The 13591-nt window shown below is 38.9% G+C and overlaps 3 protein-coding genes across 4 annotated transcripts; all 3 read left to right on the top strand.

Annotated features, from left to right (window-relative positions):
• The first annotated feature begins 980 nt into the window (after positions 1-980).
• LOC117613813 (tetratricopeptide repeat protein 4 homolog) lies at positions 981-4050 on the top strand. Its single transcript, XM_034342400.1, has 8 exons — positions 981-1480; positions 1583-1795; positions 1892-2083; positions 2179-2379; positions 2498-2578; positions 3262-3397; positions 3535-3627; positions 3708-4050. The coding sequence occupies exons 1-8, from the start codon at positions 1376-1378 to the stop codon at positions 3779-3781; spliced, it is 1095 nt and encodes a 364-aa protein (XP_034198291.1). The 5' UTR covers positions 981-1375; the 3' UTR covers positions 3782-4050.
• A 485-nt stretch (positions 4051-4535) lies between these two features.
• On the top strand, positions 4536-6041 carry LOC117614300 (ammonium transporter 1 member 4-like). Its single transcript, XM_034343061.1, has one exon. The coding sequence runs from the start codon at positions 4539-4541 to the stop codon at positions 6039-6041; it is 1503 nt and encodes a 500-aa protein (XP_034198952.1). The 5' UTR covers positions 4536-4538.
• Positions 6042-7036: 995 nt separating this feature from the next.
• Positions 7037-12859, top strand: LOC117616356 (tyrosine--tRNA ligase, chloroplastic/mitochondrial). Of its 2 annotated transcripts, XM_034345653.1 has the most exons (4): positions 7116-7261; positions 8090-8206; positions 9230-10734; positions 12366-12859. In XM_034345653.1, the coding sequence occupies exon 3, from the start codon at positions 9259-9261 to the stop codon at positions 10714-10716; it is 1458 nt and encodes a 485-aa protein (XP_034201544.1). In that variant the 5' UTR covers positions 7116-7261; positions 8090-8206; positions 9230-9258; the 3' UTR covers positions 10717-10734; positions 12366-12859. The 2 variants fall into 2 exon arrangements, with proteins under 2 accessions (XP_034201545.1, XP_034201544.1); XM_034345654.1 differs by lacking the exon at positions 8090-8206 and having other exon boundaries at positions 7037-7261.
• The last annotated feature ends 732 nt before the right edge of the window (positions 12860-13591 follow it).

Below are 13591 nucleotides of genomic sequence, written 5' to 3'. Positions count from 1 at the left end.
TATACTATATCAAAAAAAACAAAAAAGGCGCCCAGCGAATAGCCGCCACATGTCAAAAAGGGTATAGCCGGGTGGCTATACTATTTATATCTATTTAAAAAGATCCGCTATCGCCCAGGAGCCACGTGTTAAAATTGTATAGCCGCACGGCTATACTATTTTCAAGAAAAAATAAAAAACCGATTATAGCTGAACGGCTATACTATTTTTTTAAAAACAATTAAAAACCTGGGTATAGCCGTTCGGCTATACTGTGTATAGCCGGGCGGCTGTACTATTTTAAAAATTAAAATAAAGAAAGACCGAGCGGCTATGCTAACAGAATTGAATATCCCACCATATATATGTAAATTAAAACAAAAAACACAGTTAAGCCGGTCGGCTATACTTTTTTTAATAAAGCCTGTAAAAAAATCAAAAGATGACGCGCCCGGTGATTAGGCGTCCACGTGTCAAAATAAGGCGCGGCTATAATATTATTTTAAAAATTTTTAAAAACCGGGTATTGGCGCACGGCTATATAATTTCTGATTTTCTCAGGAAACCGATATTTATATTTTATTTAATTAGATTCGATCTACTCTCAAAATTATCTTTTCTCTGTTTGTCTTGAATCAGCTTGTTTGAAAAGGGGGAAAAAAAACCTTCAGTTGTGGTATACGTCTCTCTTAACTTCACGGTCTTGTATTTTTTTTTTTAGGTCAATCTGGTGTTCTTTTGGCAATTGCTGGGTTTTTGGGCGTTTGTGGATTGAAAAAATGTTTACTTGTGAAGCAGAAAGAATCGCTGGGTTATGGATGAGGGAGAGTGAAGCTTGAAAAGTGCATGATATTTTTTATTTTAGTTCCAGGCTGATCTGTGGAGAGACTCACATGGTGGCATAGACAGACTCACATGTGGAGAGAGAGAGAGAGAGAGAGAGAGAGAGAGAGAGAGAGAGAGAGAGAGAGGAGAAGGAGGAGAGAAGAGAAGAGAAGAGAAGAAGGTGCAGAAAGAGGAAGATGAAGAAGATGATATGACTTGTGCGAGGATGGCTCTGATTTGTTTGGGATGGGCATGGATGTATGGGTTTTGTTTTACCCGATTCTACGCGAAACCTTATTAAAAGCCATGTTTTAATCCAGCCGTCCAATTTCATCCAACGGCTAAGATCTGTCCTCAATTAAGGTTCCTCAAGAGAGGCTCACTCAAAATATAACTTGAGAATCCAAATGACATAAAAGGCCTATAAGAAAACATAAACTCAGCCCAGCAAAGTCTGCAAGTCCCAGCTTCTGCGTAAGGTTTTAGCAATACTCTGCCTCTCTCGCAGTCGCTAGTTGCCAGCAGCAGAACAAGGAAAGTAAAATAGAAAAGAAGCGAATTCGAAGAAGCAATGGCACTATTGATGGAAAAGGGTTCTGAACCCCAAACCGAAAGCGAAAGAGCTGACCTTGATGCCATAGCCGCTCTCAAAGAAAATACTGCTATTGAACTCAAGGTTTTCTCTCTCTCTCTCTCTCTCTCTCACACAATAAAAGCACTTGATAGGATTATATTGTCTTTGTTTTTTCATATATATTGTTTTTGTTGGGTTTGGCAGGACAAGGGTAACGAGTATGTGAAGATGGGCAAAAAGCACTTCGCTGATGCCATAGATTGCTACACGAGAGCAATAAATCAGCAAGCTTTGAGTGACTCTGACACCTCTGTTCTCTTTTCAAATAGGGCCCATGTCAATCTTTTACTTGGTAACTACAGACGTGCTCTTACTGATGCTGAGGACGCAATTAAGCTCTGTTCCACTAATGTCAAGGTGCACAATTTTTTTACCATGTTATTGTTCTCAGATGGGTTTTGTTTGAATATTTAGTCTTTTTTGTGATTTTAGCAATATGTGTTTTGATAATAGGCTTTGTACCGAGCTGCCAAAGCGTCTTTTGCATTGAACTTGTTGCCTGAATCAACTTTGCATTGCCAAAATGGGATTAAGCATGACCCAAGTAACGAAGAGCTAAAGAAGCTGTTAAGGCAGATTGAGTCAAAGAAGATGGAACACCAACAGCGTGAGGCTCAAGTTTCCAAGGCTATATCAGAGGCTAAGGTTTGATTATATTACTAATGGAATGATACAATTATGAATGAACTGTTTGTGATTGTTCTCAGGCTCATGTTTATTTCTTTGTTGAAACTATGCAGGACCTTGTTTCCGCGATCAAAAGTAGAGGACTGAAAATTGGGAAGGCAATGTATCAAGAACTTACAGGATTAAGAAAACCTGTGTTAGATAAGAATAATATTCTACATTGGCCAGTTCTGCTGCTGTATGCAGAGGTTATGTCCAGTGACTTCATTGAGGATTTCTGTGAGACTGAAATGTTGTCAGCTCATCTGGACATGATATCCTTCTTTTAAAGTGTTCTGTTATATTTTAAAGTTGAATTGCCTTTGAGTTTTCTATGTAGCAACCAATGCTTTTGGATATACGTGCATTTTGTGGTTTCCTGAACTTTCAAACATGTTTTCAGAAAGCTGCAAGCCTTTGTCATGGGATCAGGAACACAATTACACTCGTGAAGCTGTTGAATTATACTATGAAGTAAGTCGTTTTATTTTGTTGTGATTTGGTTTAAATATACTCAATATTAAAAGGAAGTTGCTTTCTGAAGAATCTTCGGAATATTCTGTATTTTTGAACTTCTCTAGCAAAGGAAAATGAGCAAGTTCATCTATATTTTGGATTGCTTGCATCATATTTGACTTCTGAGAGTAATTGGCTAAGTCTCAGGAGTTTGACCAGATCAGCTACATGAAGCGATGATAATTATTAAATCTGTAGAACTGGATGTCGTGGCATGAGCCATAACTGTTGGGTTGACATAAACATATTATCCGATTCTAGGGTGCTGCTATCCACTCTTTTGAGGTTATGTTTCTTGGACTTTAGTTTGCAATGCATGCTGCAGGATTGTGATTAGATATTTGGTTTGCTTAGTTTCCAATTGTTAGGACATGAGATAACAACTGGCTTGTTGAGATGCCAAACTTTTCCTTTGTATTGCAATGTGGTTAATTGAGGTGAAAGTGCAACTTATAGAACCTACTGGGGATTCCTGTGAATGCCCATGCATCAAAGAGTAGGAAAAGAGGTGTATGAATGAACCTGTATAAATCTAGTTATCTCCATATCTTCATGGGTATGTCACCAAGGAATAATTTTCTGTATCTTTAAAGACGAAATTAATTGTGCATTTTCTAATTTCTATGTCCTTGATTTATTAGGCAGGTTCAGGAGTTTCTCTGTCAACAACAAAGATTCTTCGTTGTCTCTTAGAGGGCACTGCAGCTTCTCATGTGGAAAACATCGGTGATGAGGAAAATGATGCAAATGATAATTCTAATGATGGCAGCTCAGCAGGTAGGGTGAAAAATTGTTCCATTTTTAAAAACTATTCTACTCATTAATTGCAAAGAAACATTATTTGAGCCCCCTTTTCCTAGGATTTCGTTTTCTTGACAAGTTTATCCTAACTTTCTTTATCTGATGATCGTCAGGCAAAGGTTCCTCTAAATGGGTGAAAGTAAATGAGAAAAGAACACTTCATGATGTTCTGAAAGAACCTAACTTTGTTATTCCAGGGATCCCAGGTCTGTCTTTAGCACACAGTTACTATTGTTTCATTCCTTTCATTTTTTCTTATGACAATTGTTTGGTTTTTCCTGGACAGTGTTTTTTGTTGTTTCTAAACGTTCCAGCTTCTATAAAGAGTTCAAAGCTGGGAAATGGGCTCCTCCACCTTGAGTTGCTGGTTGGTTGTCTCTTGAAGATAGGCGATGTCTATTACAATACGAGTCAAAGCTAGTGATACCTGGGTATATAACTAGGCATTGTAGTTTTCGTTCCACAAGAATGCCTGTGGTGGTGGCAAAACCCTGGGAAGTCACAAGGTTGTAGAATTGAGATAGCTTTCCAAATGTTTGTATTATTATTAGTTGAGCTAGTGCATGTACCAAAAACATGAAGACCCAAATATAGACAAATTTTTTTTAAAATCAAGTATGTTTCCTGATTGTTTTATCATCTTGTGGTTGAGACTTTTCCTTGTCTTTTATTTTACACTTTAATAGCAATTGACCAATCAGGCATGGAATATTCACAGATTGGAGGCAGGTAATGATACATTGCATAATTATTCATACACAAAAGGAAAGAATTTTACAGCAGGCGCATTAAAATGTCCTTTTATTTTCTTTTGGCATTTATTAAAATTTGAAACGTTCATTTAGCTTGGTTAAATTTCTCACGTGGTGATATATAGTACAGAATGTAACAGCTTTACAGCTTCTGATCTCCAAAATAGGAGGAAAATCAGTTACGGAATTACGGACCTAAGGAAATTTTGGTCTCCACTGGTCTTCTATTTCACTAGGGAATCTGTTAGATTCTCCTAATCCTTGGCCATCCACCTCTGGAATTTCTTGGGATCTTTTTGTCACAATAACTAGCCTTCAGATTCTCCACCTCTCCACATTCCCATCTTCCTCCTCTAGTCTCTCCCATGGCTGCTATCTCTTGCTCAGCCTCTGACCTCCAACCCCTTTTGGGTGCAGCTGCCAATGCCACCGCAGCCGCCCAATACATCTGCGGCCGCTTTGATGCCGTTTCGAACAAGTTTGTTGACACAGCCTATGCTGTTGACAACACCTACCTTCTCTTCTCTGCCTACCTTGTTTTCGCGATGCAGCTCGGCTTTGCCATGCTCTGTGCCGGCTCTGTTCGTGCCAAGAACACCATGAACATAATGCTCACCAATGTCCTTGACGCTGCCACAGGCGGCCTCTTCTACTACCTTTTTGGTTTTGCCTTGGCCTTTGGCACCCCCTCCAATGGCTTCATAGGCCAACACTTCTTTGGCCTTAACAAGTTTCCTTCTCAGTCTTTCGATTACGGTTACTTTATTTATCAATGGGCTTTTGCCATTGCAGCTGCTGGAATCACAAGTGGTTCCATTGCTGAACGAACCCAATTCGTTGCATACTTGATCTATTCATCTTTCTTGACTGGCTTCGTCTACCCCATTGTTTCTCATTGGTTTTGGTCTGCTGATGGATGGGCAAGCCCTGCTCGTGCTGACAATCTTTTATTTGGTTCTGGGGTCATTGATTTTGCAGGCTCTGGTGTTGTTCACCTGGTTGGAGGCATAGCAGGCTTGTGGGGTGCTCTTATCGAAGGCCCCCGCATAGGCCGGTTCGATCATGAAGGTAGGTCTGTGAGTCTGCGTGGACATAGCGGCACATTGGTTGTTTTGGGCACATTTCTGCTTTGGTTTGGTTGGTATGGCTTCAATGCAGGCTCATTCCTCAACATTCTCAAGGCCTATGGAGAGAGTGGATCCTATTATGGACAATGGAGTGCAATAGGAAGAACTGCAGTGACAACCACAATGGCTGGATGCTCAGCAGCACTGACTACTCTCTTTGGGAAGCGCTTGCTCTCCGGTCATTGGAACCTCACCGATGTTTGCAATGGCCTGCTTGGCGGGTTTGCAGCAATCACCTCTGGTTGCTCAGTTGTTGATCCTTGGGCTGCAATCATTTGTGGGTTTGTGGCAGCTTGGGTTTTGATGGGATGCAACAAGCTTGCTGAGAAGTTGAAGTATGATGATCCATTAGAAGCAGCACAGCTTCATGGAGGGTGTGGCTCATGGGGAATTATATTTACTGCATTGTTCGCCAAAAAGGCTTATGTGGATGAAGTCTATTCAAGGCAACCAAACAGGCCATATGGGCTTTTGATGGGAGGAGGTGCAAAGCTCTTGGCTGCACATTTGGTTCAGATTGTGGTGATTGTAGGGTTTGTGAGCTTGACAATGGGAACATTGTTTTTCTTGCTGCACAAGTTGAAGCTCTTGAGGATTTCATCAGAGGAGGAGATGGCAGGAATGGATGTGACCAGTCATGGTGGATTGGCTTATGTATATAACGAAGAATGCAATGATCCGGCAATGCTCAAACCTGGATTCGTGGTCTCAAGGACAGCTCCTCCATCATCAGCTGTTTGATTTGAGTTTTGATGTTCCGACCCCCATAAAAAGAAAACCTCAACTTTTGAAAGTAGAACACATAATGAGTGAAAATTAAGTTCTAACTCAAATCAAATTATTCAACATGTTGTTGCTTTTAGTATGTAAATACATTAGGCTGGTCAAGCAAGACAACGCTCCGTGTTAAATCATCCATGACCGCATAACACCCGTATTGTCCTTCAATTCCAAGTTTCTTAGGGTTCATAGACCGATATTCACCGTCGTCAGCCATCATTCTGATTCTGAGCACAACTTCTTCACCACTTTTTCTACAACCAATCAGTGTAGAAACGCCTAGATCCAGTTCCAGGCATATTGCAAATAGGTTAGCCCATGATTTGGCCACACCATACTCTTCCATCACCCACATGTGAACGTGAACAAGGCAACCACAACCAACACTTTCTCCACTCCCGAGAGCTTTCATAATATGCAAGGGATTCTCTGTACCTTGAAACCATGAAATGTCCATGAGCAAGATGGGAAATTGTTTGTGCTGAAGCTTCTGGTGGTACGGCTATCTTGCCGAATACTTCATCGGACATATCAAATGACAGAAAGGAAACGTTCCCGGTGTGCACTCTGATCCAATGCAGAGATTTTCATTATGCTACATGGAACCAAAACAGCAATTTAGAATGCCAAAAGTGCTTTAGCATAGACTAAATGTTTGTACAAAGAAGAGAATTGGGCCTGCGATTAGATCAAGTCAAAATACCTTAGAAGAGGAAATCACGAGGAAATCAAAAAAATTTACGAACCTTCCATGCGAATTGTTTGAAATTGAAAACCACACAGTGATAAAAGTAACGAAACAAACTTTTTACTTAGCTAACTTTTTTTACAATAGCGAATTAATATGAAGGAAAAAGTGGCTCGCTTCACTAATATCCCTAATATTTGTTTCTTTTGTTTTTTTTTTATTTGTTTTTTTATTTGTTTTTTTTTTTTTTCCATTCTTTCTATTCTAACCAAATTATCATGGATCCAATCCAAGGGCTATTAAAGCAAACCCCGGCAAAAAAGCCCCTCACCTTACCTTCATATATAATCGTTTTTCAGAAGTAGTTGTCTTAGCCAGAAGAAAAGGCCGCGAAGAAAGATGAAATCTTACAATCATTTCCATCTTCAAATTGCCTCGCATAACTGGGTTGATGACTGCCTGTCATACATAATACCCATATAAACTTTAAGGAGTAAGTCCACTTCTTTCTATTTTACATACACAACACTTTCTTTCCCAGTCAACCATATTTTGTTTTCCATTGTAATTGAATAAGTCCCATGCTTTGTTTTCTTGTCTCTGAATGGGAATGTGGGGATGGTTTGAGTGGAAGAACTCTTACATTGGGGATTTTCCACAGTCCCACTGAGCCCTCTGTTCCTTTCTTTACAAGCTCAAGAATAAATTTCGTCTCTCTGCTCATTTTTCCTGATAGTAAGCACACCCAATTCCTCTATCTATTCAATGAAACAGAACAAATATAATGGCAAGCAATTAAGCAGATTGTGTTTGAAAATGTATGTTGAATGGTGTAATGTTTTATATGGAATACTCCTCTCAATTTTGTTCGTTGTTTCCAAGCATTCCTGTTTGGGTTTCATCTACAAAACATAAGAAAGGGGGTTTTAGGGTTCTCTGGTTTTTGCTTTTGCATTTTTGTATTCTTTTTTATTTTTCCCACTTTTTCTGCAAAATCAACAGAAAGTTAACAACTTTTCAGTTCTTCATTTCTTAAGATGTCAGTAATTTTGGTTCTCTGAATATTTTTTTGCTTATTTTACTTTAAAAGTACTATGTAAAGGCTTTGGTTCTTAATTTTCTTGTAATCTGTACTTCTGGGCTTTGGTCCATATGAGTTTTGGGTGGAATTTGTTCAATTGGCTACTCATTTTAACGTTACTGTAATTTTAATTCCTTTACAACTTATAAATCTCATAGATATCTCATGCACTACAATTTCAAGAATAAATTGGCTTCCTTTTAGTTGTAATGTCTGGTCTTTGAATCCTTTCAATAACAGTGCTTTGGAAGATTTGAAGTAGCGCTAAGAACTGATAATTGGAAAAGCACAGAGATATAGCAATGACTAAAACGTTTCTTCACCTTTGGTAATTGAAAGAGCTTATTATTATCGCAAGTAAGTGATGTTCTATGCCAGATTTTGTTAGAAGTTTTTAGTTGGCAAGATCTTCTGCTATACGACTATTAAGTATGGACTGCACGGTTATCTGGCATTTCATTCTCTTGGGTTTCATATGTCACACCCAATACTTTATTAATTTTGTTGGGCCAATCAGTGGCTTAATTGTGTTTGTCCTTATATCAGTGTATCACAGAAATTATGATTTTGCTTCAAGTTTGAATGTAACTTAGATTACTAGAAGGGCTAAATTGTACAATGTTTCTGGTATACAAGTCATTGTAGAATTAGAGTAATTATCTTTCTTTAGATTGGCACTATAGTGAAAACTGAATTGCTACAAACCCAAAGCACAGTTTCTATGAAAGCCCACAATGAAAATAATCACGAAAAATATCCAAATTAAGAACACTCCAAATGTTGATAACTTTATTTTTCGTTTAGTTTCTGAATGTTAATGTTGAATGATTCAATTGTTTTCTTATCTGTAGATCTCATTTCAATACGGTAGAAATTAATAATCGGATTATCTGACTTCTGCTTTGAGTGCATTGGAGCTTTGATAATGTTTTGAATATTTGTCTTTGGCCGCAGTTAATGCTGTTATTTGTGAAATAGGGCATGTAAGAATGCTAAAACGCAATGTCCAAGACTATTTCTCAATGAGTCAATGAGTACCTGTAGCGTGGTCCTTCCTCCACAGAATCAGCCCCACAACACAAAAACCCAAAATCCCTCATTTTGTATCTGGTTTCTTATCTTTTCTTCACGCACATATTGCCCCCTTCCCCAAGTGGGATGAGATACATAGTATAAATTATATCATTTTGATCTTTAAAGTCTCCCTCAGCCCTAGAAATCCTATGCAGAGGAGGAAGATTAACTTTTTGGTATCATCATGTATTTTGTTTTTGGGTCTGGTTATTAGTTTGTATTTATTCCCTTATCTTAGTCTTACTGATTGACTAAAACAAATTAAAGAAATGTTATTGGTGCTGAAAATTTCTCTTTTTCTTGCAGGAAATTTTGTTCATTACTAGCCTAAGAATATGAGAATGGCTGCTGCGGCCACTTCAAGGGCTTTTCTCTTCTCCCATCACTACCATAGCCTTCCATTCTTCTTTCCTTCTTTCCTTACTGCATCTAGGTTACCCACCCTTCACCGTAATAACTTGAGGAACCCAATCCTTCTCTCTACCGTCAAGTGTTTGCGGTCCTCATCTGGGCGTCAAAATGTGGTTGAAATTCTTGAAGAGAGGGGGTTGCTTGAATCTCTAACCAGTGAACATCTAAGGCAGGCCTGCTCAGACCCCAGTCTCCCTCCTCTCAAAGTCTATTGTGGGTTCGACCCAACTGCTGAATCCTTGCACTTAGGTAACCTTCTTGGAATTATTGTTCTCTCATGGTTCCAAAGATGTGGCCATCGCCCCGTCGCTTTGATTGGTGGTGCCACAGCCCGTATCGGAGACCCTTCCGGAAAGAGCTTCGAGAGGCCTGAGCTTGACCTGGACACTCTGTCTCTAAACACTTCAGGAGTTTCTAATAACATTACAAGAATTTTGGGTGGGATTTCCATCTTGAACAATTATGAGTGGTGGAAAGAGGTTCGGTTGTTAGAATTTCTGAAAGATGTGGGTCGATATGCGAGAGTGGGAAGCATGATCGCGAAGGAGAGTGTGAAAAAGAGGTTGGAATCAGAACAAGGAATGAGCTACACTGAGTTCACGTATCAGTTGTTGCAGGGCTATGATTTTCTCTACCTTTTCCAGAACGAAGGCATTAATGTTCAGATTGGGGGTAGCGATCAATGGGGAAATATAACAGCAGGGACTGAACTCATACGCAAGATTCTTCGTGCTGATGCTGCTGCTTATGGCTTGACATTCCCTCTTCTGTTGAAGAGTGATGGAACCAAATTTGGCAAGTCCGAAGATGGTGCCGTTTGGCTTTCTCCATCCATGTTGTCTCCTTACAAATTCTATCAGTATTTGTTCTCTGTTCCAGATGCTGATGTGGTCAGGTTCCTTAAGATTCTCACTTTCATGGACATGGATGAGATCAAACAGTTGGAGAATGAGATGAAGGGGCCTGGATACTTGCCCAACACGGTTCAGCGCAGGCTTGCTGAGGAGGTCACCCGTTTTGTACATGGTCAAGATGGTCTTGATGAGGCCCTCAAAGCAACTGAGGCGTTAAGGCCTGGTGCGGACACTAAATTGGACTGGAAAACCATTCAAGCTATTTCTGAGGATGTGCCATCCTGTTCTTTCCCTTATAATCAGGTCCTGGATCTCTCCCTTGTTGATCTTTCAGTGTCGTCTGGTTTGCTTGACAGCAAATCTGCTGCCCGGCGTCTGTTGAAGCAAGGGGGGCTTTACTTGAACAACTCAAGAGTTGATAATGAAAATAAGAGAGTTGAACCTCAAGACATTGTGGATGGGAAACTTCTCCTTTTATCCGCGGGCAAGAAAAACAAGGTTCTTGTACAGATATTAAACGACACCTGAGGTGCCTGGCTGATGATGGTATGTCTCATGTCTCTTAGATGTTTTAATATGTCTCATGTCTCTTAGATGTTTTAACTTTCTACAGCTAATATCTTCACAGATACAAATGTTCAACATTTTTATTGTGCCATTGAGAACCACCTGATATCACGTAGTTACCTTCGCATTGACTTGCATATGTTTTAAGCTTATGGATTTGATTTACTGTACTGTAGTTGATGAATTGCATAACTTTTGGAACCCAGTCTATTCTAAATATAAATAGAAATTTGGAGTTGGAGTAGTGTTTAAAACTGCTCATGCGTAAAATATTATCAGGGCTTTTTTCTTTTTCCTCTTTTTTCACAAGTGTAGCAGTTAGAATAGATACATGTTGTTAGTTAATTTCTGGGGCCTTCTATGTTTTATGGGTTTCCCTATCTATGTTTGAAGGGTAGTGATGGCTGTCTTCTTGGTCTTGATATACTTGTTTTACCTTGTCCCTGGATAACCACCAATTGAGGTATCGAAGTTACTAAGTTTGTATATTAGATGTTGGTGCCAAGCATTTTCTCTTCTATTATGCTATTTTGTTCTTGCTGTGACTAGTGATTCAACTTCTAAACGTTTTTCTGCTGTTTCAAAAATAAAAAAGTCATTAACTTTCAAATTGGGTCCATAACCTAATAATCTTTTAGACTAATCTTTTTCCACTGAATTTTCATTTCAATTTTGTTTTTGAAATAATCTGTTCCAAGTTAAATTTTTCGTACTGTTATTGTTCATATTTGAAGCATTTATCATTCATTTGTTACTTGAATGACAATCTTAACGCTTTCACCATGTTGCTGGGAAGTTGCTTTCAAGCTCATAATGCATTTTTGAAAACAAGTTGTTTTCTATTAACTGTCTTTAACTTAACTTCTCTCTCTCTCTCTCTCTCTCTCTCTCTCTCTCTCTCTCTCTCTCTCTCTCTCTCTCTCTCTCATGCTTTTTAGTTGGACCATAGAACAAAATATTGGGAAAAATAATAATAATAATCAGATTCCTTTACCTCTGTACTTGCATTCCTTCAGTGATTAATTTGGCATTACCTTTTGGGTTATCATTGTTGGTATAGTGTGATGTTGAGTCATTTTGGTTTGGACAACCCGTGTTTATGTTGACTGTAAATTATTGACAATAGGTTTTAGTGGAATATCGATGTTAATATGAATGTTGGGGAATAACATTTCGAAGTCAGTGTATTTGTTATATTAGGAAATCTGCCTTGGTGTAAGTTGTTATTTACATCAAGTGACAACAGTGTTGAGCAACTTGGGATTGTTTTTGTCATCACATTTAAGTGAGCCTAACAAGTCCGTTTGATTAGTTCCACTGATATTGCCTTCACGTTGTATTGTGTGACCAAACTATGGTTAACTTTTCTGCATAAGAAAAAGTTGGAAAATATGTGAAGATTTTTCTTGGGCAAATTTGTCGGTGTCTCCTATCCTATACACCCTTTTTGCAGTCACCTCTTCATTCTGACTTGCTGTATTGCCATATAGCATGATGCGAGCTAGTCTCATGCTATTACACTTTCGATTTCCTTTGTATGTTGTTCTGTATGACCTTGTTTAGAATACTAAACATATACTGAAGATGACTCTTATGTCTTTGAAATGCAGCCGATATTAGGTGTGATCTGTGCACTCTTCCAAGCGGACTGTATTCCAGTAGGTAACTTGCTTTCTATGATGTGAATCTGGTGGAAGTTAGAGTTTGAGAATTTGGACCTTAAAAGCATCCTCTCTTTAAAGATGCCATTTTTCATAGTGATTCTTGAAAGCTAGTGCTTCAGGTTTGAGGCTTAAATGCAAATGTTTCCCTCGGTTATATTGATAAGTTTTTGTTCGGTCATTGATTTGATTTGACGACAGATCCCTAGCTATTGTAACCCTCCTGTATATTGTTGGGCTTCACTGCTCTGCCGGCTTCCCTAGGCATAGAGATGGGGATTTTTTTTCCTGGCTAAGCTATGGTAGAGATAGATGAGTTAGCAGCGGAGATCTTGTCTTCCTAAATCTTAATTAGTCTGATGAGGATATGGATGTATGGTACTTACATGGTCTGATTGGTCTCACGAGAAATTGACTTGAGGGCAGTAAAGAATTGATGGTCACCATATTTTTAGTTTTATTCTAAACTCAGCACTTGAATAATGTGTTTACAACCCGACATGAATCAGTAACTTATCCCTTGAGTTTATTATTTTAATGGTCATTTTGACTTTAAAAATTAACGTGCATCATCAGATCTTCTCTTCACTATCTGAACTTTAACAAGAATAAAAGAAAAGGAAAAACTTACAAACGTAGAGGTGCTTTAGATTGAAGTGCCTCCACTTCTCAGGTTGGTGTGCTCACCGTGCTAACAAAGCATCTGAGAATTGAAATACGCTAGTTGCTGGGAGTTGGAGTCTCTTGGCTTCAAAGAAATAAAGACCTTGTGTGCTTGAATCTTGCTATTCTTTTTTTAATATAAGCGAGGGGGTTTCTCACACACGTACCAACTAAAGTGCTGTGAGAAATCAAATTTGAGACCACTGGTCTATAAGTCAAAGGCTCTTTTTCAATAGGCTAGATCCAGCTGGCAGCCTAGTGGAAAAAATCCCTGTTGTGAGCTTTAATATGTTTGCAACTACCGAAACCGATCCTTGCAATTAAAACTTCAAAGGAAAATTTCCCTATGCATTGGCGTTTTATCAAGGTTTTGGTGGAGTATGTTGGACGGTAGGAAAGAAAGGGTAGTGAAATGACCAGCAAAAAAATCTGGGAGTTTCTTCGTTCCCAAGACCTTCCACTGTGTATGTCAACTTGTCAAGGAAGAAATCAGGAGCCCTATCTGGTAACGG

This window comes from Prunus dulcis, chromosome 1 (assembly GCF_902201215.1).
Source record: "Prunus dulcis chromosome 1, ALMONDv2, whole genome shotgun sequence".
NCBI lineage: Eukaryota > Viridiplantae > Streptophyta > Magnoliopsida > Rosales > Rosaceae > Prunus > Prunus dulcis.
The sequence above is the reverse complement of the archived record's forward strand: the minus strand, read 5'-3'. Positions and strand labels throughout refer to the sequence as shown.